Source organism: Gadus macrocephalus, chromosome 12 (assembly GCF_031168955.1).
Source record: "Gadus macrocephalus chromosome 12, ASM3116895v1".
NCBI classification, from domain to species: Eukaryota; Metazoa; Chordata; class Actinopteri; order Gadiformes; family Gadidae; genus Gadus; species Gadus macrocephalus.
Genome location: NC_082393.1, coordinates 2,431,234 through 2,457,871, shown reverse-complemented (window position 1 = coordinate 2,457,871; position 26,638 = coordinate 2,431,234). Strand labels below are relative to the sequence as shown.

General features: G+C 45.3%; 3 protein-coding genes and 1 long non-coding RNA gene across 7 annotated transcripts in view; 2 read left to right on the top strand and 2 right to left on the bottom strand.

The window, feature by feature from the left end:
* LOC132469698 (NACHT, LRR and PYD domains-containing protein 3-like) overlaps positions 1-12,680 on the bottom strand; it is a 49,923-nt gene extending 37,243 nt beyond the window's left edge. For 3 of the 4 annotated variants that reach the window (XM_060067695.1, XM_060067696.1, XM_060067697.1), the window contains exons 1-3: positions 8,064-8,240; positions 3,784-5,593; positions 3,179-3,352 (exon numbers count right to left, since the gene is read on the bottom strand). In XM_060067695.1, coding sequence (XP_059923678.1) covers positions 3,179-3,352; positions 3,784-5,593; positions 8,064-8,106 — 2,027 coding nt within the window. In that variant the 5' untranslated portion in view covers positions 8,107-8,240. Of the gene's footprint in view, positions 1-3,178; positions 3,353-3,783; positions 5,594-8,063; positions 8,241-8,717; positions 8,835-8,905; positions 9,023-9,093; positions 9,211-9,321; positions 9,419-12,359 lie in introns of those variants that run through there. The other variant, XM_060067694.1, reaches the window with a different exon arrangement.
* Positions 12,681-13,885: 1,205 nt separating this feature from the next.
* smim7 (small integral membrane protein 7) lies at positions 13,886-15,853 on the bottom strand. The gene is made up of 5 exons (XM_060067736.1): positions 15,749-15,853; positions 15,489-15,530; positions 15,310-15,362; positions 15,028-15,118; positions 13,886-14,532 (listed from the first exon to the last, which is right to left on the bottom strand). The coding sequence occupies exons 1-5, from the start codon at positions 15,772-15,774 to the stop codon at positions 14,517-14,519; spliced, it is 228 nt and encodes a 75-aa protein (XP_059923719.1). The 5' UTR covers positions 15,775-15,853; the 3' UTR covers positions 13,886-14,516.
* A 439-nt stretch (positions 15,854-16,292) lies between these two features.
* On the top strand, positions 16,293-25,270 carry tmem38a (transmembrane protein 38A). The gene is made up of 6 exons (XM_060067733.1): positions 16,293-16,891; positions 19,360-19,516; positions 20,523-20,707; positions 21,179-21,266; positions 23,580-23,697; positions 24,383-25,270. The coding sequence occupies exons 1-6, from the start codon at positions 16,768-16,770 to the stop codon at positions 24,593-24,595; spliced, it is 885 nt and encodes a 294-aa protein (XP_059923716.1). The 5' UTR covers positions 16,293-16,767; the 3' UTR covers positions 24,596-25,270.
* On the top strand, positions 21,270-22,811 carry LOC132469730 (uncharacterized). The gene is made up of 2 exons (XR_009528477.1): positions 21,270-21,387; positions 21,427-22,811. It is a non-coding gene; the product is annotated as an uncharacterized LOC132469730 (long non-coding RNA).
* Positions 25,271-26,638: the final 1,368 nt, after the last annotated feature.

The window sequence follows — 26,638 nt, the reverse complement described above, 5'->3', positions numbered from 1 at the left end:
AGGAGGAAGCAGCTATTCAAACAAAAAAGCTGGTGATTCACCTGTCGAATTTAGGCTTCGCCATAAATTGGAAGAAGAGCTCCCCCCTCCCCTCACAGAGTGTGATGTATTTGGGGGTAGAGCTGGATTCAGCTGTAATGAGAGCACGGCTCTCACAGCAGAGGATGGAGACGCTGTGGTCTCTCCTCCGCCGCTGTTCCCTGGGCAGCGTCGTGACAGCCCTCTCTGTCATGAGGCTGCTGGGCATGATGTCAGCCGCTCACACGGTGGTGCCGCTGGGGCTGCTTCACATGAGGCGGCTGCAGAGATGGTTTTCTTGCCTGCGCATCGACCCGGTGCGCCAAGGGCGGCACAAAGTGACCATTCCCCTATCAGTGGGCCCCGATTTGACCCACTGGGGCGATCCCCGAACTCTCACAAGAGGGGTGCCGTTGGGCAGAGCAACGTCACACATCTCGGTGTTCACGGATGCTTCTCTGTCGGGCTGGGGAGGAACATGCGAGTTTCACGTGGTGGGCGGCGTTTGGCCCCCCCCCCCGTGACCATGCATATAAACGCATTGGAGCTCCTCACTGTGTTGAAAGTGGTCCAACACTTTGCCCCATTGTTGACGAATCAACACGTAATGAATCGCACTGCAACATGGTCTCACAGGAATCCGTGAAATGACTAGGGTCGGACGCTTAACTCGAAATCCGTGGCCACATCACGGAAACACGCCGATATCCGTGTGTGAGCCACGGACTAACAGTGTCATTTACTTGCATTGGAGCAAATTCCGCGGCAACATCACGGACAATTGAAGTGATTCCGTCAGACCACCACGGATTTTGAGTTAAGCCCCCGCTGTGGTCAAATGTGGCACACACACAGATTGAAACGGGAGCACACACACAGATTGAAACGGGAATCTGTGTGTATCATTGTCATTGTCATTTACTTGCATTGGCGCAACTTCCGTGGACACAACAAGGACAATTTAAGTGTTTCAGTGAGACCACCCCTCAATTAAAAAGGTATCTGGAAGGCTTATTTGATGGGTTTTCATGCCAAAACAAAGATCCTGGGTTCAATTTGCGCCGGAATTACACTTTAAACTTTACAAAACAACTCTAAAGTTCACCTTTCTGTCTGACAACATGATTATGAGTACAAGAGGAATGATATAAAACATAAACCTTATACTATCATTTACAAACTGGATCCAACGTACCGCTTTTACTGTCATGGCAACACAAATAGAATGAGACGAGGGTCTTGTGTTTCATAGGTTGAGTGGTAATGGCGCTGCGATGCACGCAAACTGCCAAGGTTTAGTTCAGTGCTGGGAGTTAAAGCGCGGCTGTATTGCTGCGCCAGTGTGATATCGCTCTATTTCAGGGGTGCCCAACCTTTTTTGACCCAAGATCTACTTTTCAAGTAGCCAACCTCCCGAGATCTCCCAGTCTAGTGTCAACACTGCAAACCTACCTCCAAGTGTGGGGGGGGGGGGGGGGGGGGAGCCTACGGACTTCAGTGGGGGTTTCATTCTGTCTGCGCACGGCACCTTCTCAACAATTAGCAATAATCTTCCTCCCACTCAGGGTGAAAATGGTAGGTCTTAGCTCGTTTCCCCTCAGCCATGTCAACGTTTAGGAGTGCGTAACTACTGTTGACGGCTTTCAACTACTGTTGACAGTGCATGCGCTACTGCGCGTATATGTCCCGCGCAAATACTTTTTTAAATAAAAAAAAATAAAAAATAAAAAAACATCTTTTTTTCTTTTCTTTTTTTTTTTTCCTTCACCCCCGCAAACTTGGGATCGACTTGGGATCTGTCGGCGGTCTACTGGTAGTCCGCGATCGACTGGTTGGGCACTCCTGCTCTATTTGGAAACACGACCCGCTTAAGTCCCAGTGAAGACACACTGCTTCAATCAGCAAACAAAAAAGCATGTGAAGAAACTCACTATTCTGGATGTCGCCAGATAAATCCTAATTGGTGTATTTTACCCAATTAACAACCAGTTATTATTATTAGGTATTTGATTTAGGAAGAGGAGGATGATGGGTTGGTTGGTGAGGAAAGGGATGTCGAGGCACTGGCGGTAAAAACAGAAATCTATGCAATCAAAACATTTGACAACTTATTTGAGTGAGTCTGATCAAATTAATAAACACAGATGAATGGTACGTGACCAAGGACATCTTCACAGGCGCGAACAAATTTGTTAGGGGGCCACCGAATGAAAAAGTTAGTGCCAGCAGTAGAAGATGTGTCTTGAGCCTTGAGAAGACATATTTTATTTATTTATTTCAACCTGTTTATTTTCTGGAGGTAAATCTGTTAAATTTCCTCTGATATGGAACTTGTGGTGTTGTTGCACATTGAGCATGTGACACAAATAAGCATATAAGCTGCAATATCCGCACCTAGCCACAAGGGAGCAGCATCAAGCAAATAAGCTGCAATAACTGCCCATAGCCACAAGGGGAACAGGACCAAGCATATAAGCTGTAATAACTGCACATTGCCACAAGATGGCAGCACCATCACACATACGGGGAAGCCGGAGGCGGGCACTCAACATCAAAGCTAGACTGGGTAGCCCCGCCCATTCTGCAGGTGATTTGAATTCCCTCTGCAGAAGGGTCTGGAGAAAAGCAATACATTTCTTTCTGCTTCTGATACGTTTTTGCGGGAACCAATCAACAAGCTGGCCTCTCCCCCCACGGCGCACTATTGGCTGGTTTAACACAATGACGAGAGGGGAGCGGCGGCAAACAGCCAATTGCGTACAGAGTCGGTTGAACTAGGCCTGATGATCACGCCTCTTGTGCTGAAGAAAATAACAGCAGCTACCCCAGACCAACGTGCAATCTACGATTGAGCTTGGTCTGGCAGTAGCCAGGCTACATCCTAGCCAATCAGAGCACATTATACATCATAGAGGCCACGCCTGGCCTGTATATAACCAGAGCGCAAGCGAGAACAGATCAGAAACACTAGAAGCAGTTCATCTTCCAGCCGACCAGCTAAGTGTCTCTCCACGTGTATATATACTATTCCGCACCTTTTGCTTCATAGTTACCATACCAAAACTTCAACAAATAAAGTGAGTTAAAAGCAATCCTAATTCAATTACCTTTTCTGAAAGAACACGACAGACACACTGTTTGCACATTGAGTAAGACCGACCTGAGAGTTTCCAGTGTACAATGTGGACTCCCCAGTCCAGCAGAGAGCAGCTTCACTCCTGAATCCCTCAGATCATTGTTACTTAGGTCCAGCTCTCTCAGACCAGAGGAGTTGGAGCTGAAAACTGAGGCCAGAGCTTCACAGCATCTCTCTGACAGATGACAGCCATTCAGCCTGCAAACAACATAGATGGACATGTTAGGAACTTTGATTGAAATAACTTACATCTGTTTATTAAAATAATGTAGGAATTGTGTTGAAATATTTTAATAGATCCTTAAATGTCAATTTAATATTTGTCGTAAAATGTTGAATATTGGAAAGATGTATTTGAAAATGGTTTTCAATATTCATTTTTTATTCTAGAATTATTTTATATTGTGTTGCATGTATTGTACATGTAGTTGTTTAAGTACACCTACAGATTTGTTTGGTATATTATCATAACTTTTATATTCTATATTATATATATTGTATTGTGTGCATTGTAATTCATGTTATAAGTGAACCTACAGAGATGTTTTGTATATTATCATAACTTTTATATTCTAGTATTATGTATATTGTGTTGTGTGTATTGTAATACATGTTTTTATAGAACCTACAGAGATGTTTTGGAGGCTATGACCACTGGCAGCAGCCTCAGAAGACCCTCCTCTGAAGCACAGTATTTCTTCAGGTCAAACACGTCCAGCTCCTCTTCTGATGTCAGTAAGATGAAGACAAGAGCTGACCACTGAGCAGGAGAGAGAGATTCTCTGGAGAGAATTCCTAACGTCAGGAACTGTTGGATCTCCTCGACTAGAGAACAGTCGTTCAGTTCATTCAGACAGTGGATCAGATTGATGCTACACTCTGGAGAAAGACCTTCATTTATCCTCTTCTTGATGTAAGACACTGTATTCTGATTGGCCAGTGAGCTACTTCCTGTCTGTCTGAGCAGAACTTGTAGGATAATCTGATTGGTCTCCAGAGAGAGGCCCAGGAGGAAGCGCAGGAACAAGTCCAGGTGTCCGTTTTCACTCTGTAAGGCCATGTCCACAGCACTCTTGTAGAGGACGAGTCTGTCCTTCCTGAAGGTTTTTTTATTTTTTTTATTTCTTCTTTTGGTTTTTTTTTTTCTGCAGAGCAGATTGACACCAGTGTTACTAAAGGACTGAAATACATAAAGGGCTGCCAGAAACTCCTGGATGCTCAGGTGGACAAAGCAGAACACCTTGTCCTGGTACAGCCCACACTCCTCTGTAAAGATCTGGGTGAACACTCCTGAGTACACCGAGGCTGCTCTGATATCGATGCCACACTCAGCCAGGTCTGCCTCATAGAAAAGATTGCCTTTCTCAAGCTGGTAAAAAGCCAGTTTTCCCAGAGAAACGATGATCTCCCTGCTCTCTGAACTCCAGAGTTGATCTATTTCAGCTCTCCCATGGTACTTCCTGTCCCCCTGTATGGACAGAACCCTCAGGAAGTGGCTGTACATCTGAGTCACTGTTTTGGGCACCTCTTCTCCTCTCTTGGGTGTTTTGAGTAAGTCCCCCAGAACTGTAGCAGTAATCAAACAGAAGACTGGGATGTGACACATGATGTGGAGGCTTCGTGATGTCTTCACGTGGGAGATGATCGTGCTGGCCAGCGTCTCCCCTCGGAATCTCTTCCTGAAGTACTCCTCCTTCTGTGGGTCTGTGAACCCTCTCACCTCTGTCACCATGCCAACACACTCAGCAGGGATCTGATTGGCTGCCGCAGGGCGTGTGGTTATCCAGATACGAGCAGAGGGAAGCAGGTTTCCCCTGATGAGGTTTGTCAGCAGCACGTCCACCGAGATGGACTTTGTAACATCAGTCAAGATCGGGTTGTTCTGGAAGTTCAAAGGAAGTCGACACTCATCCAGACCATCCAAGATGAAGACAACTTTGAACCTGTCGTATCTGCAGATTTCTGCTTCTTTGGTCTCAATAAAGAAGTGACGAAGAAGTTCCAGCAAGCTTAACTCTTTCCCTTTCAGTAAATTGAGCTCTCTGAAAGTGAGGAGAAATGTGAAGTGTATGTCGTGGTTGGTTTTGCCCTCAGCCCAGTCTAGAGTGAACTTGTGTGTTAAGACGGTTTTACCAATGCCGGCCACTCCAGTTGTCATTATTGTTCGGATTGGTTGATCTTGTTCAGGTAAAGGTTTAAAGATGTCTTCACATTTGATACGTTTTTCCTCGTTGGCTGGTTTCCTGGAGGCTATTTCAATCAATCTGACCTCATGTTCCTTGTTGACCTCTCCACTGCCTCTCTCTGTGATGAAGAGCTCTGTGTAGAAGTCATTCAGAGGTGTTGAATGTCCTGCTTTAGCGATTCCCTCAAACATTAACCTGAATTTCTCTATCAGATGAGACTTGATATTATGTTGGCACTGAACAGCAGCCGATCCTAAATGATAAAAAAACAAAACAGAACACTTAGGACGTGACATCAGCGTAAAAACATATCCTTATTCCTTATCCTTAACCGTTTGTTTGATATCGTACCAAAAATGATGCACATATTTTCGTACGATTCTTCAGAATTTCGAGCAGCACGAGCGATTAATGCGCCTGCGTGCAAAATAAAGGCGGACCTGGCTTTCATTCTATATACACCCCTTTTCTAGAGATGCCAAATCCATACACATGTTCCCATCTGTCCCGGGAACAACATAATTGAGATTTCGATTTCTAGGGCTTACACAAAAAAGTCTGCCCAAACGGTTTCTTTGACAAGGCCTGCAAGACCTAGTGGATCAGAATGTGCTGTAAAATGAAGTTTAGGAGATAGGAAGGTCCTACCTCCCTGAGACAAACTTATTCTAGGGCCCCCGACTGGGACCCCCACACCGAACCTTGTCCCTCTTGGGCCCCGGGGGCAGGGTCTGTGATTTAGGGTTAGGATCCGCCTTTTCTCTTTCGACCAAAGGTTTTCGAAGAGCGATCTCCAGATGCTCCCTGGTTATAAGGTCTAATGGCCAAGTTCTATCTCTTGTATACAAATTTTGATTAATTTCTAGCATTTTTGTGTTTCCAATGCGTTTTAATGGAGAATTTGATGATGCTCTTTCCTGGAGGGCTAGAGCCCGGGAGTTTATACTTTAAGAAGACCTTAATGATTCACATTAAAGAGCCAAACGACTCTATCTTATTCATAAATCATTCTAGGCTCACATTAAGGGGGTTTTAAGTCTTCGTACGACCTCTCAGGGAGGGATTACATCTGGCAAACTACACAAAATGTTAATACCTAGGATTTCACCTGGATGAACATATGCATTTCACAAAGGGTACTGCAGTTCTCTCTGAGTCAGCCAGCAGAGCACTTGGTTGAGTTAAAAGCAAAACTATGCTGAATGATATTGATTTTTCTACACACACCAAACTTTTCCAGGCTTGTGTGTGTGCTGTGTTGGACTATATGGCGGGGGTCTGGGGTTATAAAAATGATCCTGCGAGTGAAAAAATCCAAAACAGGGCCATCCGATATTTTATGGGTGTTCATAAATTCGCACCAATACCAGCTACACCGGAGACATGGGCTGGGACTCCTGTAGGGAGCGTTGTAGTGTGTGTATTATGAGATTGTGGACAGGCTGTTGAGGATGGATGACAACAGAGTGGCCAAAAAGGTTGTTGAATGTGACATGCATTAATTATAATAAATAATAATTCATTTTATTTGAGGGCGCCTTTCAAAGCACCCAAGGTCACCTTACAGGGCAGTTTAAAAACAGAAAACATAATCAACAATCATAAAAAACACAAGAACAAGATACATTGAACAATCTACATAAGTGGGGTGAGATGGGTTAGATGGAATATGTCAGTTTAAAAAGATGACATTAAATTGGAGGATGGGCAAATGAGGTGTATGATTTATATGTGGGACTGGGTTGTGGGGATGTTTTTACGGACAAAGATCTTAAAATAGGTAAAGAACTGCTATCCTTCAAAAAGAGAGGGACCTGGTTTTCTGAAATGAGGTGTATGCCTAAGCTGCGTACATTTTGTCAAATTAAACATGTGTTTGGTACAGAAAACTATACTTTGTATAACTTGTCTAAAAGAAGGAGGTCCCTATGTGCTCAAATTAGGTCAGGAATTCTCCCACTACACATTGAATCAGGCACCAGTGAGGAGAATAGTATTTGTCATTTTTGTGAGCTCGATGAAATTGAAAATTAAATTCATTTATTTTTGTATTGTTGTTGTTTTACCATTGTTTTATCATGATTTGCGATTAAGTTTATTCAAGAAAGTCGATGCAAAAGAAGTTTATTATAAGTGTGATGCAGATATGTTCGCTTCGCTGTTCCACTATATAACTTTATGTCTCTTTATGGAATATGTCTCTTTATATTTAGTGTGTTTATTCGGTGCTGGATGAAATGTATTGTAGTGTTTTTTGATTGTGTATGTACTACACGCTTTGTGTAGTTATATCAGTGTCCTTTAATTCTATGTGGGATGGGCCACTTGTGTGGCATGACACGGAAATAAAAAATATCATTCATTCATTCATTCACATCACTTCCGGTTGGGCTGGAACCACGAAATGTATAATTCAGTAGAATTGAATGCCCTCATTCATATAAAAGTGGTCAATATGAGTACAATGGGCCCCACCCGATAGACGGTTGAAGGCCTCAGTAACTTGGCCTTATAGTAACTTTAAGATTTAACACCGAAGAGGAAAGATCTCCAAATTGAAGTTAAAATGTAAGTAATTTCACATTCTGTAATTTAGCATAAAAATAATAAATAAGAGTCTCATACTGCTCTTCAAAATAAATTTTACTTCAGTTTTCAGGATAAGAGTCTCTTCTGCTCTCAAAATGAATGTCTCCCCTCTCCTCAAAATAAGCGTCTCTTACCGCCCCCCAGTGTGTCGGCCAGTTCCTCCTGGTTCATCTCCATCAGGCAGAGCTTTGCGATGTTTTCAACTCCCTCTATGGCGCGCCTCCTCTGCTCCTCCTTCTTACTATCCACATCCTTCTCATCCCTCTGACTCTCTGAGCATTGTGGGTAATCTGGGAAGAGATCCCTCCAGAGCTTCTTCAGCTCCTTGTCTAGAAAAGCTTGTGCGTTCTCCTCAGTCCTCTGGAACAGAACAATCATCAAGAACTTTACTCTGAACTAACTGATGACATCAGAAGCATCTGCACCTGGATTCACGTCCTGTTGGTCTGAAGAGGGAAGCCTGGAGATTATTAGCACCACAAGAGATGCTTTTTAATGTTCATGTAGAGCTGAAGTCAAATGTTGTGTTAGACTTTTACACACCTTGATCAGCTCTGTTTGATGCTGCAGTGCAGACTGAGCCCTGGTAACCTTTGACCTCTCTTTTTGTTGTCTGTAGTGAAAACACACACACACACACACCAGAAAACAAAGGAAGCAGAAGCATAGGACATCATGAAAAGGTGTATTCGTTTTGAGCCACTAAAGTCTGTCTCTCCTCTAGTGAGGGGCAACCATCATTATTTTCAATAGTTCCTGTATCTTTATAATCTCTGATAAATCCTCACCTCTTCTCAATAGACTGATTTCCATCTTTAAACACTTCAGGTAGACCCATAGAGCGGTCACTCTTCATGGAGACACAGCTGGGTCCAGGGGAGTCTGCTCTCTCCTGCTGGAATCTTCTAGAAAAACAAGATCAGGATTTATTGATGTTTGATATGCTGCATATTAATAATCTCTGATAAATCCTCACCTCTTCTCAATAGACTGATTTCCATCTTTAAACACTTCAGGTAGACCCATAGAGCGGTCACTCTTCATGGAGACACAGCTGGGTCCAGGGGAGTCTGCTCTCTCCTGCTGGAATCTTCTAGAAAAACAAGATCAGGATTTATTGATGTTTGATATGCTGCATATTAATAATCTCTGATAAATCCTCACCTCTTCTCAATAGACTGATTTCCCTCTTTAAACGTGCCAGGTGGATCCATAGAGTGGTCACTCTTCATGGAGACACAGCTGGGTCCAGGGGAGTCTGCTCTTTCCTGCTGCTCTGGGCTTCAACACACACACACAGCTTTTACTCAGACTAATGATGGAGTCATGATATATCACTGCTGAGCTATGAGATGGACAACAGTCATAGACAGTGAGAGATCCTCTTCTTACCTCTTAGCTTTGCTCTGGCGGCCATGTTCCCCAGACAGAGTGGTCTTAGGGGTAGGACCCCCCTCCTCTCTCAACTCATCCATAGTAGACTGGAGGCCTGGACACAAACACAACTATATATTGCTTCTGTGGACTCTGTTTAAGTAGCGAACGTGAAATTGACGACTTCCTATCCTCCTGTCTGACATACACACACACTCCATCACTCTCTACGTCTAGATCCCACACACACACACACACACACACACACACACACACACACACACACACACACACACACACACACACACACACACACACACACACACACACACACACACACACACACACACACACACTCTATCACTATCTATGTCTAGATCACACACACAGACTATACTCAGCCGCCCGGATCATCAACCGCACAAAATCATCTGACCACATCACCCCTGTCCTCATCCAACTTCACTGGCTCCCAGTACACTCCCAGTACACTACCGCATCCAATACAAAACCCTACTCCTCACCTACAAAGCTATCCACAACCTAGCCCCCAGTTACCTCTGCGACCTCCTCCAAGAATACACTCCCTCCCGCTCCCTCCGCTCAACCTCTGCTGGACTACTATGTATCACCACATCAAGACTCACTACAATGGGTGCCCGGTCATTCAGCTGTTCAGCACCCAGGCTCTGGAACTCCCTCCCCCCACACATAAAACAGTCAGACACCATTACAACCTTCAAGTCACAACTCAAAACTCACCTGTTCAAACTCGCACACAACGTCTAACTGATCACTGTTTTGATTGTTTGTTTGTTTTGTTTTGTTTTGTCTTGTTTTTGTTTTATTTATTTTTTATTTATTGTGTTTATTTATTTATTATGTTCATTTATTTTTTTTATTTTTTTTTCCACAATGTCTTGTTTTTTTAAAAGATTTATGATGACTATATGCTCTGTAAGGTGACCTTGGGTGTCTTGAAAGGCGCCTCTAAATTAAATGTATTATTATTATTATTATTATTATATCACTCTCTATGTCTAGATCACAACACAACCAAACTTACCTCACTACAGCACAGCCTGAACCTCCATAATAAAAGTACACTGTAGGAGCCAGAATGAAGAAGGTGTTTTGTGTTTCTCTGAGTCATCTCCCTCTAGTAGCTGGACCATGCGGGTGACCTTGACATGTATATAAGGGCGACCCTACCTGGGGGGAGGGGCTTGAGCAGGAAGACACAGTCTTTGACCTTGTGCCAGAGAACCAAACTGAACCCCATGATTATCTTTGCAATCCTTATGTTGACCTAACTGCAAGAACTTTTGAGTTTTGTATTTTCATTTAGTCTAATTAAACCCATTAGAATTTTCAACTTTAAACCGCACTGGACCTGGATTTCTTTTGATTTAGTACATCTGGTATAACTATAAGCGTCAGACTTTCAAGCTCAGCCACACAGTGGTTAACAAAGGACAAGAGTTAACCACAACATACACAATACAACCAAACTGATCTTACTACCGTACAGACTCAACCTTCACAATAAAAGGTTCCTGGACCAGAGGTTCCATATAAAACCCCGGTTTGAAACTAGTTAGTGATGTTCTGACTCATTATCCTTTATTCAAACAGGTTCTCTCTCTGAGACCACCGCCTGTTTTACAGCAGGAACCTGGAAACACTGAACTTGGACTTAGAACTGAATAATTTAGAAGCTATCCATACAGTTAGAATATAGTCCCAATGATCGAAAGAAAACATGACACATAGCAAACTAATAATAATAAAATAACAATTCATTTATTTTGTATAGCGCATTTCAGTGACCCAAAGACGCTTACAATGAAGGGGGGGACCTCACTAACCGTGGTGTTGGTGGCAAACTGTAAGTTAGCCTTTCTGTGATGAAAACGTGTGCTGCCCCGCGTCGTATGAAAATATAAAAGCACAAAAGGAAAACAAAGTAGGGGTTCAGAACCAAGCAGAACATTAACACGGTTCTAAAGGTTCTGAGAGATTGATTGAGCTGCTGGACTCCTAAGTGAGGGAGACACATGAGGAAGGAGACTTTGAACTACAGCTAACTACGTCTACAACCTTTATGATGGGCATTAACTGATGAAGTGATAACATGAGATGGAGCAAGTTTGATGAAGTTCGTATAAAGCTATAAACAACCAGGTTCCAATAATGATGTTTGAGGTTAAAATAGTAGTAGCCTACTAAAGTGACTTCAATGGTATAAAGTTCTGATGTACTTTGTATCGTCTCTGGTGAAATTATGTGACTCCCAACGTATCAAAATACAACTAGAGGAAAGCTAAGAAAACTGTGTTCATTTAGTGGGGTTGGGTTCTTGTTGGGTCTCTATCTGCTGTTCGCGTGTGTGTGTGTGTGTGTGTGTGTGTGTGTGTGTGTGTGTGTGTGTGTGTGTGTGTGTGTGTGTGTGTGTGTGTGTGTGTGTGTGTGTGTGTGTGTGTGTAACGCGTGCGTGCGTGGATGTGTGTGGCACCAAAGGCTCTTCAACCACTCCAAACAGCGCCACCACACACACACACACCTGTGCCGGGCCTGAGTGGGACAGCCCGGGAGCTACACGATGCAGCCAGGCCCGCCCCGATTGGGGGGAGCGATTGGTGGGAGTGGGTGGGGGGCTTTTTCAATCTACAAGCCACTGAACTGAAACCCTGAACTGGACACAGATGTCGTGCCTCCAGACCAACAAAAACAAATTGACACACAATTGAAATATCCACTAAAGAACCCATTCTAGTTTCTGAAAGAATTACTTAAAATCACTGAGGCCTTCATATTATAGCATATATTTTCCCATATTTCTCCATATGTTTCAATCAGAACATCAATAATATAGATCTTCTGACCCATATTCCTTTATTCAAAATGGTTCTCTCTCTGAGATCAACGTCTCTTTTACAGCATAAACCTGGAAACACTGAACTTGGAGTGAAAACCGATTCATTTATAATATATTAATACAGTGTGAATATAGTACCAAAAATTGAAAGAAAAACATGACGTATAGCAAACCGTACCTTAGCTTCTCCGTGATGAAAACGTATGCTGCCCCGCGTCGTATGAAAATATAAAAGCACAAAAGGTCCCGATACAGATCTTTAACACGGTTCTAAAGGTTCTGAGAGTATAGATTTAGCTGCTGGGCTCCTCAGTGAGGAAGAAAAATGAGGAAGGAGACTTTGAACAACAGCATACATAGTATGCTGTTGTTTTATGATGGTTATTCAGTGATGAATTGATAATATGAGATGGAGCAAAGGTTTGATGACGTCTCTATAAAGCTATAAACCACCAGGTCCCAGTAATGATGTTCGAGGTGAAAACAGTGGAACTAAAGTTACGTCTATAAAAAATAGGCTATAAAGTTCTGCTGTACTTTGAATCGTCTGTGGTGAAATCATGTGACTCCCAACGTATCAGAATTCAGCTGGAAGAAAGCAAAGGAAACGCATTTAATTTGAAGGAGAAGGAAACGACTAAAGCTTTTTCAGAGTTAGGAAACAGACAACCACCCAAACAAACATAGAAAAGAGATCTTTCTGAAGCGTATCCACGCCGTCAGAAACACCTCGGATCAAACCAGGACACAGTCCTGGACCTGAGAACGCCCTGTCATTAAAACAATAAATCATTAACTAAGTAAAGATGATTACTTGTTTACTTGTACCACACACACACACACACACACACACACACACACACACACACACACACACACCTGTGCAGGGCCGGAGTGGGACAGCCTGGGAGTTACATGATGCAGACAGACCCACCCCAATGAAACCCAGTACTTGACACAGCTGTAACTGCATCCTATCCTTTGTTTAACTCCTATATTGTGCAGTGTACACACCTGTAGCTGTGTTTCCTCTGCCTCCTCCTAGCCCTGTCTCATCAGCATCACTGGGCTGACTCAGTTCTGTGGCTGCAAAAATAAATCTGTGGCTACATACATGCTACCACCTTACAACATTAGTGCTGATAATCATACTGATACTGATGGTTAACAAGCTACTTTTTCTAAAATCTGCCCATTTACATCTTCTTCATTGCCTTCTCCCATTTATTTGTTATAGTGCGTTGGCAAACCTGGTCAGCTAGTGATGAAATAATAATTGGGGGAAGCTTTCATTTGAATAAAAGCTTCCCCCAATAAATTTGACATAATTATGGCACTTCGCATGCTGGCAACTAATGCTAAATTCCAAGCTCCCTGCTTTAACTCCTAGCATTTCACCTGCAGTGTCTTTACACAATGCTCGGAATCTGAATATATCGTTATTTTGAAGCATTTCGCTGCATCCTCCTCCAGTGTTGAAGCATATCATATTATGAATTCCGAGGTGGAGGCAGACAAGTGTAGGTAAACGTACAGTAAGTGAAGCGATATACATTTATACATATTGATATTGATCATTTATATCTAATAAGGACTTTGATTCGTTATCCTATTGGCAGAATTGTACGTTTTATTTATTTTAGATAGCAGTAAGTGAATTGCTCGTTCTGTGTAAAACTTTATTAGAAAAGAAAGTAGTAACACATGACCCAGCAATGTCAATCCATATGCAGAAAAGTTTATTTGAAGTAATTGAGATAACTTAAGACGTATACTGTAAATGTGTCTGCTACTACTACAGAACAGGTCAAATATATGGTTACATAATGGAGTGAAAGAGAGAGAACAAGAGACTTTACAAACACCTTGAGTGCCTCATTTCAATTTCCGACATAAAAGGTCATTTTAATTGGTTTGTAACCTGTAAAAACTAGTCAACAAGTAGAGGACAGTTGAATCCATTACAGATCACAATTGGCATTCATTTTTCCGCCCCAGAATAATTTTTGGAGCTTTAAAGGAATATGTTTGTTGTGGGGAACACACTAGTTAACATCTGCTATAAGAGACAAATACCAACACCACGTACCTAGCCGGGCCACACACATTCCATACTCAAAGCTGGAATAAAAACAAGGAAGTCCAAACGAAACCCACCGTATACTTCTGTCTCGTGTAGTAGACCAAATACATATTGAGTAGAAAGAAGTATTGCACAACACTGGTTACGAAGAGAAACTGAAGTAGTTACATTTAAAATGGTCTTGATGAAAACGGGTTCTTGAGGGGAACAGCGTGTTGCAGGATCCCAGGATCCCAGCCTCCGGGGAACCCATCAGGAGCCAAACAACCTGAAGAGCGAAGGAACAGTATTATCATTTCAAACCATCACTCAATGAAACCTGTGTCGGGTCCTCACTGTGGTATTTGGGGGTGGACGCTGTTTTTTATGCAGTAACAAACTTGTTTGGTTACTTGCATCCAGTAGGTTTCAACGAGAGCCACACACAAAAATTGTTTAAGGCCTTCCTGTAGAATCCTGCACTAAAATCTGTGTGGTATTTTTAAAGGGGTGATATTATGCCACCAGGTGTGAGTGTGATTAGCCATTACAAGCCGTAATGGCTTGCTGGATGATCCATCATCCGGCATACAACTAAGTGGGCACTCCTACTTGACATGTCGCTAAGGCACAGGGAAGGGCAGAATTTCAAACAGCTAGTAATGGCTATTCACACTCACACCTTTCATAACATTAATAATTCAATACGAGTCCCTGTTAAACATTTTCCCAAACAGTCAGTCAAGCTTGAAATAGGTAAGTTTACAAGGTTCAGAATACTCACACGACCATGCAGAACATTATGAAGACGTTCCACAAAGCGATGAAGACGCGAAAGTACCGCAGACTGAGCAGAAAGTCTCTGATATTGTCGCCTGTAACGCACGCATGCGCACACACACACACACACACACACACACACACACACACACACACACACACACACACACACACACACACACACACACACACACACACACACACACACACACACACGTTTAGAGCAATCAGTTTTTTTTATATGCATTTAAACACTAACTTTCCTTGGTAACAAACGTGGACCTACCCGTTTTCGGCCTCCCGCCTTCATCCCCAAATCCTTGGGATTCCTTCCTCTTGCTGTGAAACACACATTACACCATCAGTCTGACTCCACAATGTAGATACAACCATTATGACACTTGACTTCACACAGACGCACGATGGAGCGATGACAACAACATAAGGATAACTGGTGGTACTCACAGTTTGAAATTCAGCACAGCGCCTGCGTTTATAAGCAGGGTCCTAAAAGAAACGAGGGGAAAAACATGACTTGAGTCGTGCTGTCTGACAGCCCAGTGCTACTCCACAGAGCATACTGGTGAGGTGGCAGCAGCCAGCAACCAACAAACCGATTACACCAAACAACACAATCCACGCTAACATGGACACACACCCACACACACGGAGCAGATAGTTGACCTTAAAAACATCGCGGTGCAAAATTAAATGCACTTATTTACCCGAATATCAACAGATCTCCGATCATCTTGTTCACATCGCAGGGGATCACAACATCCGCTTCCGCACACGTCACATGCACCTGACCAATAGCCGGCGTTCATGACTCAACCCCGCACACACACATTACAAGTAGGTACGACGCAGCGCACCGATAATAACAACACAGTTACACATTAATGCAAAATTTATAATTATTAACAATTTTCTAAATGCTACTTAAACTCCATATATCCATTCGGTTTGACGTACATTTCCCCATATAATACATTTTATTCATTGATACCTTTATGCATTCGATGTTTTTACGTTTTTGCGTGTAAATCTAATCTGAATCTGCTTGTTCAATATCTCCTCTTATATTCGGAAGATAATAAAATTCATTTAATAATGAGCCTATTTTGTTTCTTGGGATTTGCCTGACTCTATTGTTTACATCCCTGTGGTGTTTAGGCGGTCTTGATGTGGGGCTTCCTGCAGTGCAGACCATCTCGACTCAGACCCTGGTCCGACCTCGTCTCACCTCGTTGAATGGATGCATCCAATGCATTCTGTTATCAGACCATCACACTATACGACGGCCAGAAGTGACCAAATTTCGACGCCGCTGCAACAACAGAGGCTTGAGGACGGATGGAGAGCGCAGTAAACACGATATCCATCAGACGCTGCAATACGCGCGTATAACCAAGATCATGATTCACCTCCACCACGGCTAATGGCGTCATGATTTGACCAACGCACATGGCGCTGTTTACGTGCACATAACAGGCATCAGAGCGCAGTGGTGAGAGTGTGTGGGGGGTATATTCAGTGAGACCGGGTGCAGAGGGGGACCCCGTCCGGGGTGAAAGGAGGACCGTGCAGATGCGGGGTATTAATAGGATGTCTTGAGTGGCAGCGCCTCTACTCGTGGAGACTGCAGGGGCTTCGTGGCGAGTCGCCGAAAGAACAGGGGAACAGAATATACGCGCGCAGTCTATTCACATAAGGTTCGCAGTGGTGGTAACTCGTTGGAAACATGGACGTGCTGGGATCTCTCAATCTGGGCGACATTGCCCAGACTTTCTCCAAAATGGGGATGTTCCCCGTGTTTGACCTCGCTTATTACATCGTGTCCATACTTTACCTCAAGTATGAACCAGGTCAGTGGCTTTTCATTCTCCCCCGTTTGTTTGAATGGAGTGGTTGCTATTGTTTTATTTATTTTTTACCAGATGATAGGCCTACTTTACTATTGAATAGCCTAGACATGCTAAGGGTATTCAAATGGATGTTACAGACGTCGATAAATGTGTTTCTAAGTGTTGTACACGAGATATTAGAACCGACTTAGGATCTTTGAATTAAGCGCTCACCATGCGTCTCTAAACGGCTGAGGATATGCATTAATCAGATAGATCTACTGATACAATAATCTTGTTTTATACTCCCAGACCTGTTTAGCCCTCATCTTTTATCCCGGTTGCACCAACTTGACTCCTTTTCGTTTTGATACAACACCAGAACACAGTATAGCCTCGAACAACCCAGTGTCTTATCAGACGTGTACGAACTTTTCCAAGGATTTCGTTAGTTTTTATCCCCAGAAAGGCTATGCAATCCGATAGAGGACTTGTGCATACCAGCAGCCCGTCAAGAAATAAATAGAACAGCCAGAAATAGATCGCATCGACGTCCGGTCGGACACTTACACTTGTGGTTTACATCACGTCTATGTCGAGGTGTGTAGGTGCTCATAATGAAAGATGAACAGCCATTATAATACCACTGAAACCGCTATGGCTTAACAAACACTAAATCCAAAGCTCATGGTCCCATGCATTCTGCTTATGAATCCTCATAAGTACGTATTTTTAAGCACACGTGATGGAGTGTAATACGTGTTTGCAGTGTGGCTAATCTCTTGAAGCAGAAACAGTTGGGCTACAGATTAAGCAGGTGGGCTTGAAGCCAAGATTTAAAGATTATGGTTTTTTTAAATGAAAGTATTATGAGTAGTGCTGGTTACAATTTCAAACATAAAGAATGTTTTGGTAACATTGCTGTTACCAAGACATTAGCATTGCTGTTAATGTCATTGCTGTTACCAAAACAGCATGGTTACAAAAACATGTGTGTTAAATGAAAGTAAGTTTCAATGTGAATCCATGTGTTTGCCTAAAGTCTGTACTTCCTGGTCCCCACATAAGCCCATAGGGGTGGCCATTTGTAGAGGCATATGTTGGAGAGAGGGCAAAGATCAAGCCTTGCCCAACAGTTGCAGAGCAGGGTCGGAATCGTGCAGCGTGTATTTATAGCGAGGCATTCGTTTGGATCGGGTTTCCCTTCCTTCATACAGTGGTCTCAGTGAGTGCACCACCACCAAACTGATGTACACCTGTTGGCATCTCTCTCTCTCTCTCTCCGTCACTCTGTCTCTCTCTGTGTGTCTCTCTGTCTCTGGGACTTTCTGTCTCTGTCTCTCCTCTCTCTCTCTGATTTCTGTGTGTCTCTCTCTGTCTCCTCTACTCTCTCTGTCTCTCTCTGTCTCCCCTACTCTCTGTGTCTCTCTCTGTGTCTCTCTCTGTGTGTCTCTCTGTGTGTCTCTCTGTGTCTCTCTCTGTGTCTCTCTCTGTGTCTCTCTCTGTGTCTCTCTCTGTGTCTCTCTCTGTGTCTCTCTCTGTGTCTCTCTCTGTGTCTCTCTGTGTCTCTCTCTGTCTCTGTATCTGGTATAGATAGTATAGAGTAGTGCGTGTGACTCAGAGAGACCATATGTAAATATTAGGATGGGTGTGTGCCCTCAAGGATTTGCATTTCTGTAAATCCTCACTGACACAGAGCCAGCATAAGCACACACAAACTCAGATAAACACACATACACGTGAACATACACACTCAAGCATTTGCTCATAAAGTATAATTTCCTGCGTCTTCTTTACTAAGAAGCTTAAATTCTTAAATAATTTTCTGTGTTCCATGTGTCATAGCGGCTATCACATATTCATATCTTTTCTTCAAACTGATAACGACGCTACAACGTTTGAAAATTCCACCTGTTCCCATGACCACCTCGAACGACAATGTACGTCTTGTTGCCCATCCATCAAATACATTTCTCTGAACAGCTCACGAAGGCCAAACCTTTAATAATACATCCTGATCCACGCCGATGTATACCTTCCTCGGTTCTTTCAACATGGCGCACCTCTGTCTTCCAGGCTTAGCGTTTTCACATGTCACTCAACCAAACCGTGTTTGTGTGTGTGTGTGTGTCTTTGTGTGTGTGCTTGTTGGTGTGTGTGTGTGTGTGTGTGTGTGTGTGTGTGTGTGTGTGCGTGCGTGTGTACATGTGTGTATATGTGTGCGTGCCTGTGTGCATGTGTTTGTGTTTATGTGTGTGCGTGTATGTATGCTTGTGTGTGTGCGTTTGTGTTTGTGTGCATGTGTGTGTGTGTGTGTATGTATGCGCGTGTGCGTGCGTATGTGTGTGTGTGTGTGTGCGTGTCTGTTACTTTGTGTGTCCGTGTCTGTGTGTGCGTGTCTGTTACTGTGTGCGTGCGTGCCTGTGCGTGTCTGTTACTGTGTGTGTGTGTGTGTGTGTGTGTGTGTGTGTGTGTGTGTGTGTGCCCAGGGTCGGTGGAGGTGTCGCGCCGCAGCCCCGTGGCGTCCTGGCTCAGCGCCATGCTGTACTGCTTCGGCAGCTACATCCTGGCCGACGTGCTTCTGGGCGGCAGCCCCCTGGACTACTTCCAGTACAACAGCCACGTCCTGCTGGCCTCCGCCGTCTGGTGAGGACCCCCTCTCCGTCTCCGTCTCCGTCTCCGTGACGACGTGATGCTGTTGCCGTGGTGACCCTCCCCTTGGGGTCTGAGGTCTGGGCGGCTCGGAGGCAGGACGGTCGAAGGATCGGTCGAATCTGACCCGACCTCCAGCTGAAGGTTCCTGAGCTGGAACCCTAAAGTCCTCAGCCTGACCTCCAGGCCTCCTCGAGCAAGACGCCCCCACCGTCCTGCTCCTCTAAAGGCTCAGGATTCACTCAGAGTCTCTGGATGAGAGCATCTGCTAAATAACTTAAGAGGAGAGTGTATCTATAAACGGCCTTCTGCAGTCATTTGGGTTTTGGGGTTTAATATATATATATTTTCCCGCTTCAAAGGTGGTCTGGGGGCCTTAGATTACGTTGAGGAGCAGCAGATAAGGGAAACGTTGAGAGAGCAGGTCTGAGCGGGAAGCCCTATCTCAATGTGCACGTTGAGATGGGGCCAGGCCCGCCCGCTCCCTATACGCAGAGTACGCAGCGTGCGTAGGGCACCAATTACTTACCTTAATGAACCTTCATTTTTGGTGCCCCCCCATAGGGCGCCGAAACGGCCAGCAGCGGCCCTGGATGGGGCTGGAGGAACTTCAACCCAACTGGAACTTAGATTTCGTTTTAGAAAGAAGAGTTTAGTTAGGACGGTTGTAGTAGTCCACAGCGTGGGCTATTTTTAAATATACTATTTTTACATTTTCTAAATGTAGCATCACACTGCTCAGTCATTCTTCAGTTCTACTGTGTAATTCTTCCCGTTTGATGAAGACATGACTCCCTTAGCTTCGCCTTCCCACAGAAGCGAGATATGTCTCCAAACAACACCATATATTACAACCTAACAAACTTAAACCGTACCTCCGTAGCCCGAACGAAACGGCACTGACACGCTAAACACATCGCGACACCGGCTCAAGCCCCGCCTCTCTCCACGTCCCTCGACCAATCCCGCTCCCCGGTTTCCCTCCCTCTCCCGCCCCCAGGTACCTGCTGTTCTTCTGCCCCCTGAACCTCTTCTACAAGTGCGTGGCGTTCCTGCCCGTCAAGCTGGTGCTGGTGGCCCTGAAGGAGGTGGTCCGCGCTCGCAAGATCGCCGCCGGTGTGCACCACGCCTTCCACGCCTACCACCACGGCTTCTTCATCATGGTCATCGTCGGCTACGTTAAAGGTGACCCCATCCCCCCCTCTCCCCCTCCCTTCCCAACTCTTTATCTTGTTCTGTAGCCTCTCTTGTGTGGCTGGCTAGGTCCTATGGCCAGAGCGGCTGTTTGAGTCCAAGACGAAAGGATCCGGGTTCGATACCTGTAGTCATCCTTGAGCGAGAGGACCCTAACCTTAATGACCTGTTTCGGAAATCACTGTTACTCCCATTTGATAAAAGCGTGTGCTAAATTACTCAGAATTTCATCCTAGGTGCTATGGATAAATGCTATAGCTTGGGGCTATGGCTAGGTCTTAGGTCTTAGCTAGTCTTATAAATGAGGAGCTAGGGGTTCTACAGCTGGGTCCTATGGCTCTTGGGTCCTATGGCTCTTGGTCCGATGGCTCTCTGTCCTTAAGGGGAACAGCAGGTGGGAGTGTGTCTGGGTGGGGGTCCGGGAGGGGGTCTGTCCTCACCCAGAGTGTCTCTGTCCTCCAGGCTCGGGCGTCGCCCTCATCTCCAACTTCGAGCAGCTGCTACGCGGCGTGTGGCGGCCGGACACCAACGAGATCATGAACATGTCATTGTGAGTCATCGTGTGCACGTGTGTTATCGTGGTTTTGGATGTTTTGATGTGTTTAACACTAATGGCGCATTTCCACCGGAGGCTGCGGGTCGGAGATGAGATGAGATGAAGATGAGATCAGGTGCGGGTCGGAGATGAGATGAGATGAAGATGAGATGAGGTGCGGGTCGGTTCAGTCTGCAATGGTGCGGTACGGATCGCGTTTCCACCGCCAAAAGTGGGCGTGACACGACTGAGCCGTACTCGTCTCGCAGCACGCCTCCGTTGGGGTACTGAGACGCCTGAAAGGGTGCCGGCAAGTTCGAGCTACACACGCCGTCCGCTGATTGGTCGACAGAATAGCACTTCCGTGCGACAGGGCGATGATAACTAACAAACACATTATCCGCGAGGTATTTCTGGACAACGGCGAAAGCTTCATTTCTTGAAGAAAATGTTGCGCGAAAAGTTAGCCGTCCTTCTTGGACGTCCTACATTGTTGATCTTGGATTCATTAGCAGGCTACACTGTGTGGGGCTGCTATATGGTCACGATGCTTACGTAGCTGCCGCGGCTATCGCCATCCGGCTTAAACTCCGCCCTCCCATAAGGGTACTGTCGGCGGTGGGAACGCGAGCCGTAACTGAGCTGGGCTATACCGCACCCTCACTACTGGGCTGAGAGGTGCTGGGTCCGAAGCGTACCTGCCGGTGGAAAAGGGCCATAATATACACACACAGCTGCACACACAAACACACAAACTGCATGTATGTGTTTGTGTGTGTGTCTATAAGTCTGTATCTGTACGTATATGTATATTTGTAAGAGCTTGTGGGTATCTATACATGTGTATGTAAGCATTTATGTATGTATTTATTCCTGTCGATCTCCATGTCAACGTGTTCATGAATACACGTGTACGATTTCACATGTGCATGATTCTATTTGTATACAAGCGTACGTTATGAGATGAGTTGTGTGTTTGTATGTGTGTATGAGTCGTCGGTATGTATGTGTAGAATGCCTGCATGTACAGATATCAGTGTCCACGAGGCTGTGAACCTGTTGATGTGTGGGGGACATTCATCCGGGCAGCCTGCAGCAGTTTTTAGCCGCTGTGAAACTGGAGCACATGCTCGGCTTTCTGAGGGGGGATTGTCCGGGAAACACTGTTCCTTATATGGTCGTACTCTTAGACCAGAGCTGCTTGAGAGACATGCGTGCATGTGCACACGCACGCACATGCGCACACGCACCTACACACATGCGCACACACACGCGCACACGCACGCACACTCACACAAAGACACACACAAAGACAGACACAGACACACATACACAAACACACACAGACACACACACAAGCACCCACACACACCCACATACACAGGCACACACACACACACGCACGCACACACACACACACACACACACACACACACACACACACACACACACACACACACACACACACACACACACACACACACACACACACACACACACACACACACACACACACACACACACACACACACACACACACACACACCCTATACACAATACTTCTTTCTTCAGGGGAGAAAGGCCCAGTGGCTGAACTCCAGGTCTAGTGTAGCAAATCTGACAGTGGTCAGGATTAGTGGCCGGAGAGGTCAAAGTTATATCAGAATGGAATAAGGGTCCTTAAAGCAGTAAACAGACGACACACCCAGTCAGATTTAAGGCAGGACTGGGCTTCAAGTTAACGGACCCCTTTAACGACTGTTGTGTAGGCAGGGTTGCATGTAGCTCATGGAATTGCATCGATTTTTAGCAAGGACCAGTTTTAATATAGGTTTTTCAGTAAGGGCCAGTCTCGATAAAAGCTTTGTGTTTTGAGTGGTTAAGCCATACACAACACGTGGCTGTTCTGAACAAGCCGATTGCTGCTTGCAAATCCTCGAGAACAACCTCACACTCCACTCACTTCCTCAGGTCCACAGCAATACAGCCGCCAAGCATGAAGTCGTTCACATATACGGTTGCCAAGAAAAATCGAAGGACGGACACACAAAGACTCCTCTAATTACAGTTGCATAGTGCTTATAAACATCGTTTAAAAGTTCCTCAACTCAACCATCAGAGCGCGCCAAATCTCCAGTCTCGTTCCAATATATTTCTCAACCGCGCTCTTTGGATTCTCTACCTCGTTATATTTGGATTCAAATCATTGTCTTAAATACAAGTCTGAAGTCCTCTAACAACGAGGAGTCAAATAAATAAGTAAAAATTACCACACAAAAAGTTAAAAAAATAAATCAACTAACCAAGCGTCCTCGTGGTCTCCCCCAGCCCCACCAAGGCCAGCCTGTACGGAGCCATCCTGTTCACCCTGCAGGAGACCGCATGGATCCCCATCGCCAAGAGCACCCTCATCCTGCTCTTCACCCTGTTCATGATCACCTGCAAGGTGAGCCTGACCGGACCGACTCTGGACAGGTGCAGGAGCTGAGCCCGTGATTAAAGTTCACGGTCCTCTTGAGACCTGCTGCTCCCTCGAGGAAGACAACACGAGATGGAACAGAGAGAGCAGGAAGACACTCAGAAGCTTCCTCTAAGCTTCATCTCACTGCATTTATTCTCCTTAAGTACCTATGGATAATGGGTATTGTTTGTCCTATAATATAATCATACACTAGTAACCGGTGCTATAGAGCGCCACCTAATGTATTGGAATAAGAAGGCTTCCAGTTTACACTATCATCAGCATGCATAACACTGGTTGATACCGATTTTATTTGAGGTAATGTAAACGCATCTGTCTTGATTCTATTCTAACTGAGACCAGTAGGCAGTGTTTTGGGAACTTCATGTCACAAACAGAGTTAAAACAACTCTCTGTCTGTCTGTCTGTCTGTCTGTCTGTCTGCCTGTCTGTCTGTCTCTCTCTCTCTCCCCTCCCTCTCCCGCTCTCTCTCTCTCTTTCTCTCCCTCTCTCCCGCTCTCTCTCTCTCTCTCTCCCTCTCTCTCTCTCCCTCTCTCCCTCTCTCTCTCTCTCTCTCTCTCTCTCTGCCTCCTCTCTCTCTCTCTGCCTCCTCCCTCCCTCTCTCCGTCTCCCCCCTCCCTCCCTCCCCCCACCCTCCCCCCCCCCCCAGGTGGTGATGACCGCCCGCCACTCCCACGGATCCCCCTTCTCCCTGATCGAGTCCTGGGTGTGCCACCTGCTGTTTGGCTCCCCCCTGGGGGGCGCTGTGGAGGACCACCACGGGGCCGCCCCCGCCGCGCCCGCCGCCCCCTCCTCGCCCGCCAAGAGCAAGGAGGAGCTCAGCGAGGGCACCCGCAAGAGGAAGGTGAAGAAGGCGGAGTAGGCAGCGCCACCTCGACGACGTTTCATACCAGACCGAAGGAGGGAGGGTGAGGGATGGAGACCACGCCCCCCCCCCCCCCCCCCCAATGCCAATTTCCTGAACCCCCCTCCCTCAAGCCATCCTTCCATTTGTCCTTATCTCCTTCTGTCCTTCCCAACGTCCACAAACGTCCTCTGAACTTCCCTCGGTGGAGAAGGCGCTGTCGGGCGTTTTGGCTCCCCCTAGTGGACGGACGGGGGGTTTGGTGAGAGCCGTAACATTTCAGCCAGATGGTGCTTTCTGCAGGGTTTTTTCACACACAGGAACGAGGACTCATGACCACATGTTATTAACACTCCCGACATCGACGACATCGCCGACATCACCTCGAACCATCGATCGATTTACCGCATTTACAGATCATCTGTCAATACCCCCGTCTGTTCTCGGTGGAACGGGGCCCTGAACCTCAACGTGGTGTTCCGTTCAAAAATTCTGTGTTTCTTCAAATCAGCTTACAGCCGTCAACAGGTCGCACTACAGTCTTCTACGCTAACCTCGAATCCTACTCTGAGAGCTGTGACAAAGGAAAAGCACAATCTAATTCTTAATTAGACAATACAATGTGAATGAAGCTTTGATGCTTCTGATGTGGAGATGACACACCTTTCTAATAAAGTCAAGACAAAGGTGGAATCTTCTGGGTCTTATCTCATTTATTTCAGCCATCTTCACTGCATCTGGACAGGGATAACATGTAGTAATTTTGCATGCAAACATTTATATCGAAAGCTTCTGACAAGTGGGGCTGAGAACAATCAAACATTGATACGGTTCACCGAGCAGCTATCGGAATGAGACAGCAAGATAAAGTCATTCGCTTTCTTACTCTTTCAGTAGTGAAAGTGCTTTCCCACAAAGCGCATTCATCCACAAGTAACACCTGGCTGCTTAGCTTAATGCAAACACTCAAGTATTGAATAAAAACAAAAGTTTTGAGTCATTTGTCCACAAGGAAATACCAGCGAATCAGCAAGCAATCGGGAAACTGTACATCAGTACGAGGAAGTAGACACGGCCCTTTTATGACCTCTCTCAGGCCTGGGGTTGAACAAGGGGCATGTGCTTGGAAAGCCAGGAACTCCCCTGGCCTACTGTCGACCCTTTGGTAGCGGAGGTCATAAACCATAGTTAGTGACTACTGGAGGTGACACCTGACCTTTGACCTTACAGCTCACACAGCAGTGGAAGTGATCATGGAAAACCCAAAGAAAACAATCCCTGCTTTTTTGTGTGTGCCGGTCTGTGTGTGTGTGTGTGTATGTGTGCCTGTGTGCGGACGTGTGTGTGGACGTGTGCGTGCATGTATGTGTGTGTGTGTGTTTGTGCATGCATGTGTGCGTGTTGGTGTGTATAAAATACATACATGCAGCCATAATACAGGTAGACAGAGAGAGAGAGACAGTGAGAGCGAGATAGATAGTGACAGAACGCAGACGCTGGGGCAAAGGAAGAGAATCAGAAGATCTCATGGAGGTTTTTGTGATGCTCTGTGCTTACTGTGTGTTGTGAATTGTGTATTTTGTGGTCAGTTTATAGTGTGTAGTGAATGAGGTGTGTAGTGAGTGTAGTTTAGTAGTTCTTTGTGTATTTAGTTCAGTTGTGTACTGAATGAAGTGTGTGGTGTTTTGTGTAGTGTAGGTGTTCTGTGTGTCGTGTGTTGTGTAGTGAATGTTTTATTTAGAGTGCGTGGGTGTTCTGTGTCTAGCGTGTGTAGTGTAGATGTTGTGTGTGTAGTCGGGTGTTTTGTGTGTTGCTTAGTGTGTTGTGTGTTTGTTTAGTGTGTTGTGTGCTGTGTAGTGTGTTGTGTGTGGGTGATCTGTACCACAGCCTCCTGGGTGCCTGAGTGGAATGCTACAAACATCTGCTGGTGACATTACTGGCAAACACACACACACACACACACACACACACACACACACACACACACACACACACACACACACACGCACACACACACACACACACACACACACACGCACACACACACACGCACACACACAC

What these genes read in the sequence shown, in the direction of transcription:
- smim7 (XM_060067736.1), bottom strand. Translation starts at nt 15,774, where the DNA reads ATGATCGGAGATCTGTTGATATTCGG. An exon ending in GGAGATCTGTTGATATTCGG is followed by an intron (nt 15,531 to 15,748) that starts GTAAATAAGTGC and finishes CGTTTCTTTTAG; the next exon opens with GACCCTGCTTATAAACGCAG. An exon ending in GCTGTGCTGAATTTCAAACT is followed by an intron (nt 15,363 to 15,488) that starts GTGAGTACCACC and finishes TGTGTTTCACAG; the next exon opens with CAAGAGGAAGGAATCCCAAG.
- tmem38a (XM_060067733.1), top strand. Translation starts at nt 16,768, where the DNA reads ATGGACGTGCTGGGATCTCTCAATCTGGGCGACATTGCCCAGACTTTC. An exon ending in TTACCTCAAGTATGAACCAG is followed by an intron (nt 16,892 to 19,359) that starts GTCAGTGGCTTT and finishes GTGTGTGCCCAG; the next exon opens with GGTCGGTGGAGGTGTCGCGC. An exon ending in CTGCTGGCCTCCGCCGTCTG is followed by an intron (nt 19,517 to 20,522) that starts GTGAGGACCCCC and finishes TCCCGCCCCCAG; the next exon opens with GTACCTGCTGTTCTTCTGCC.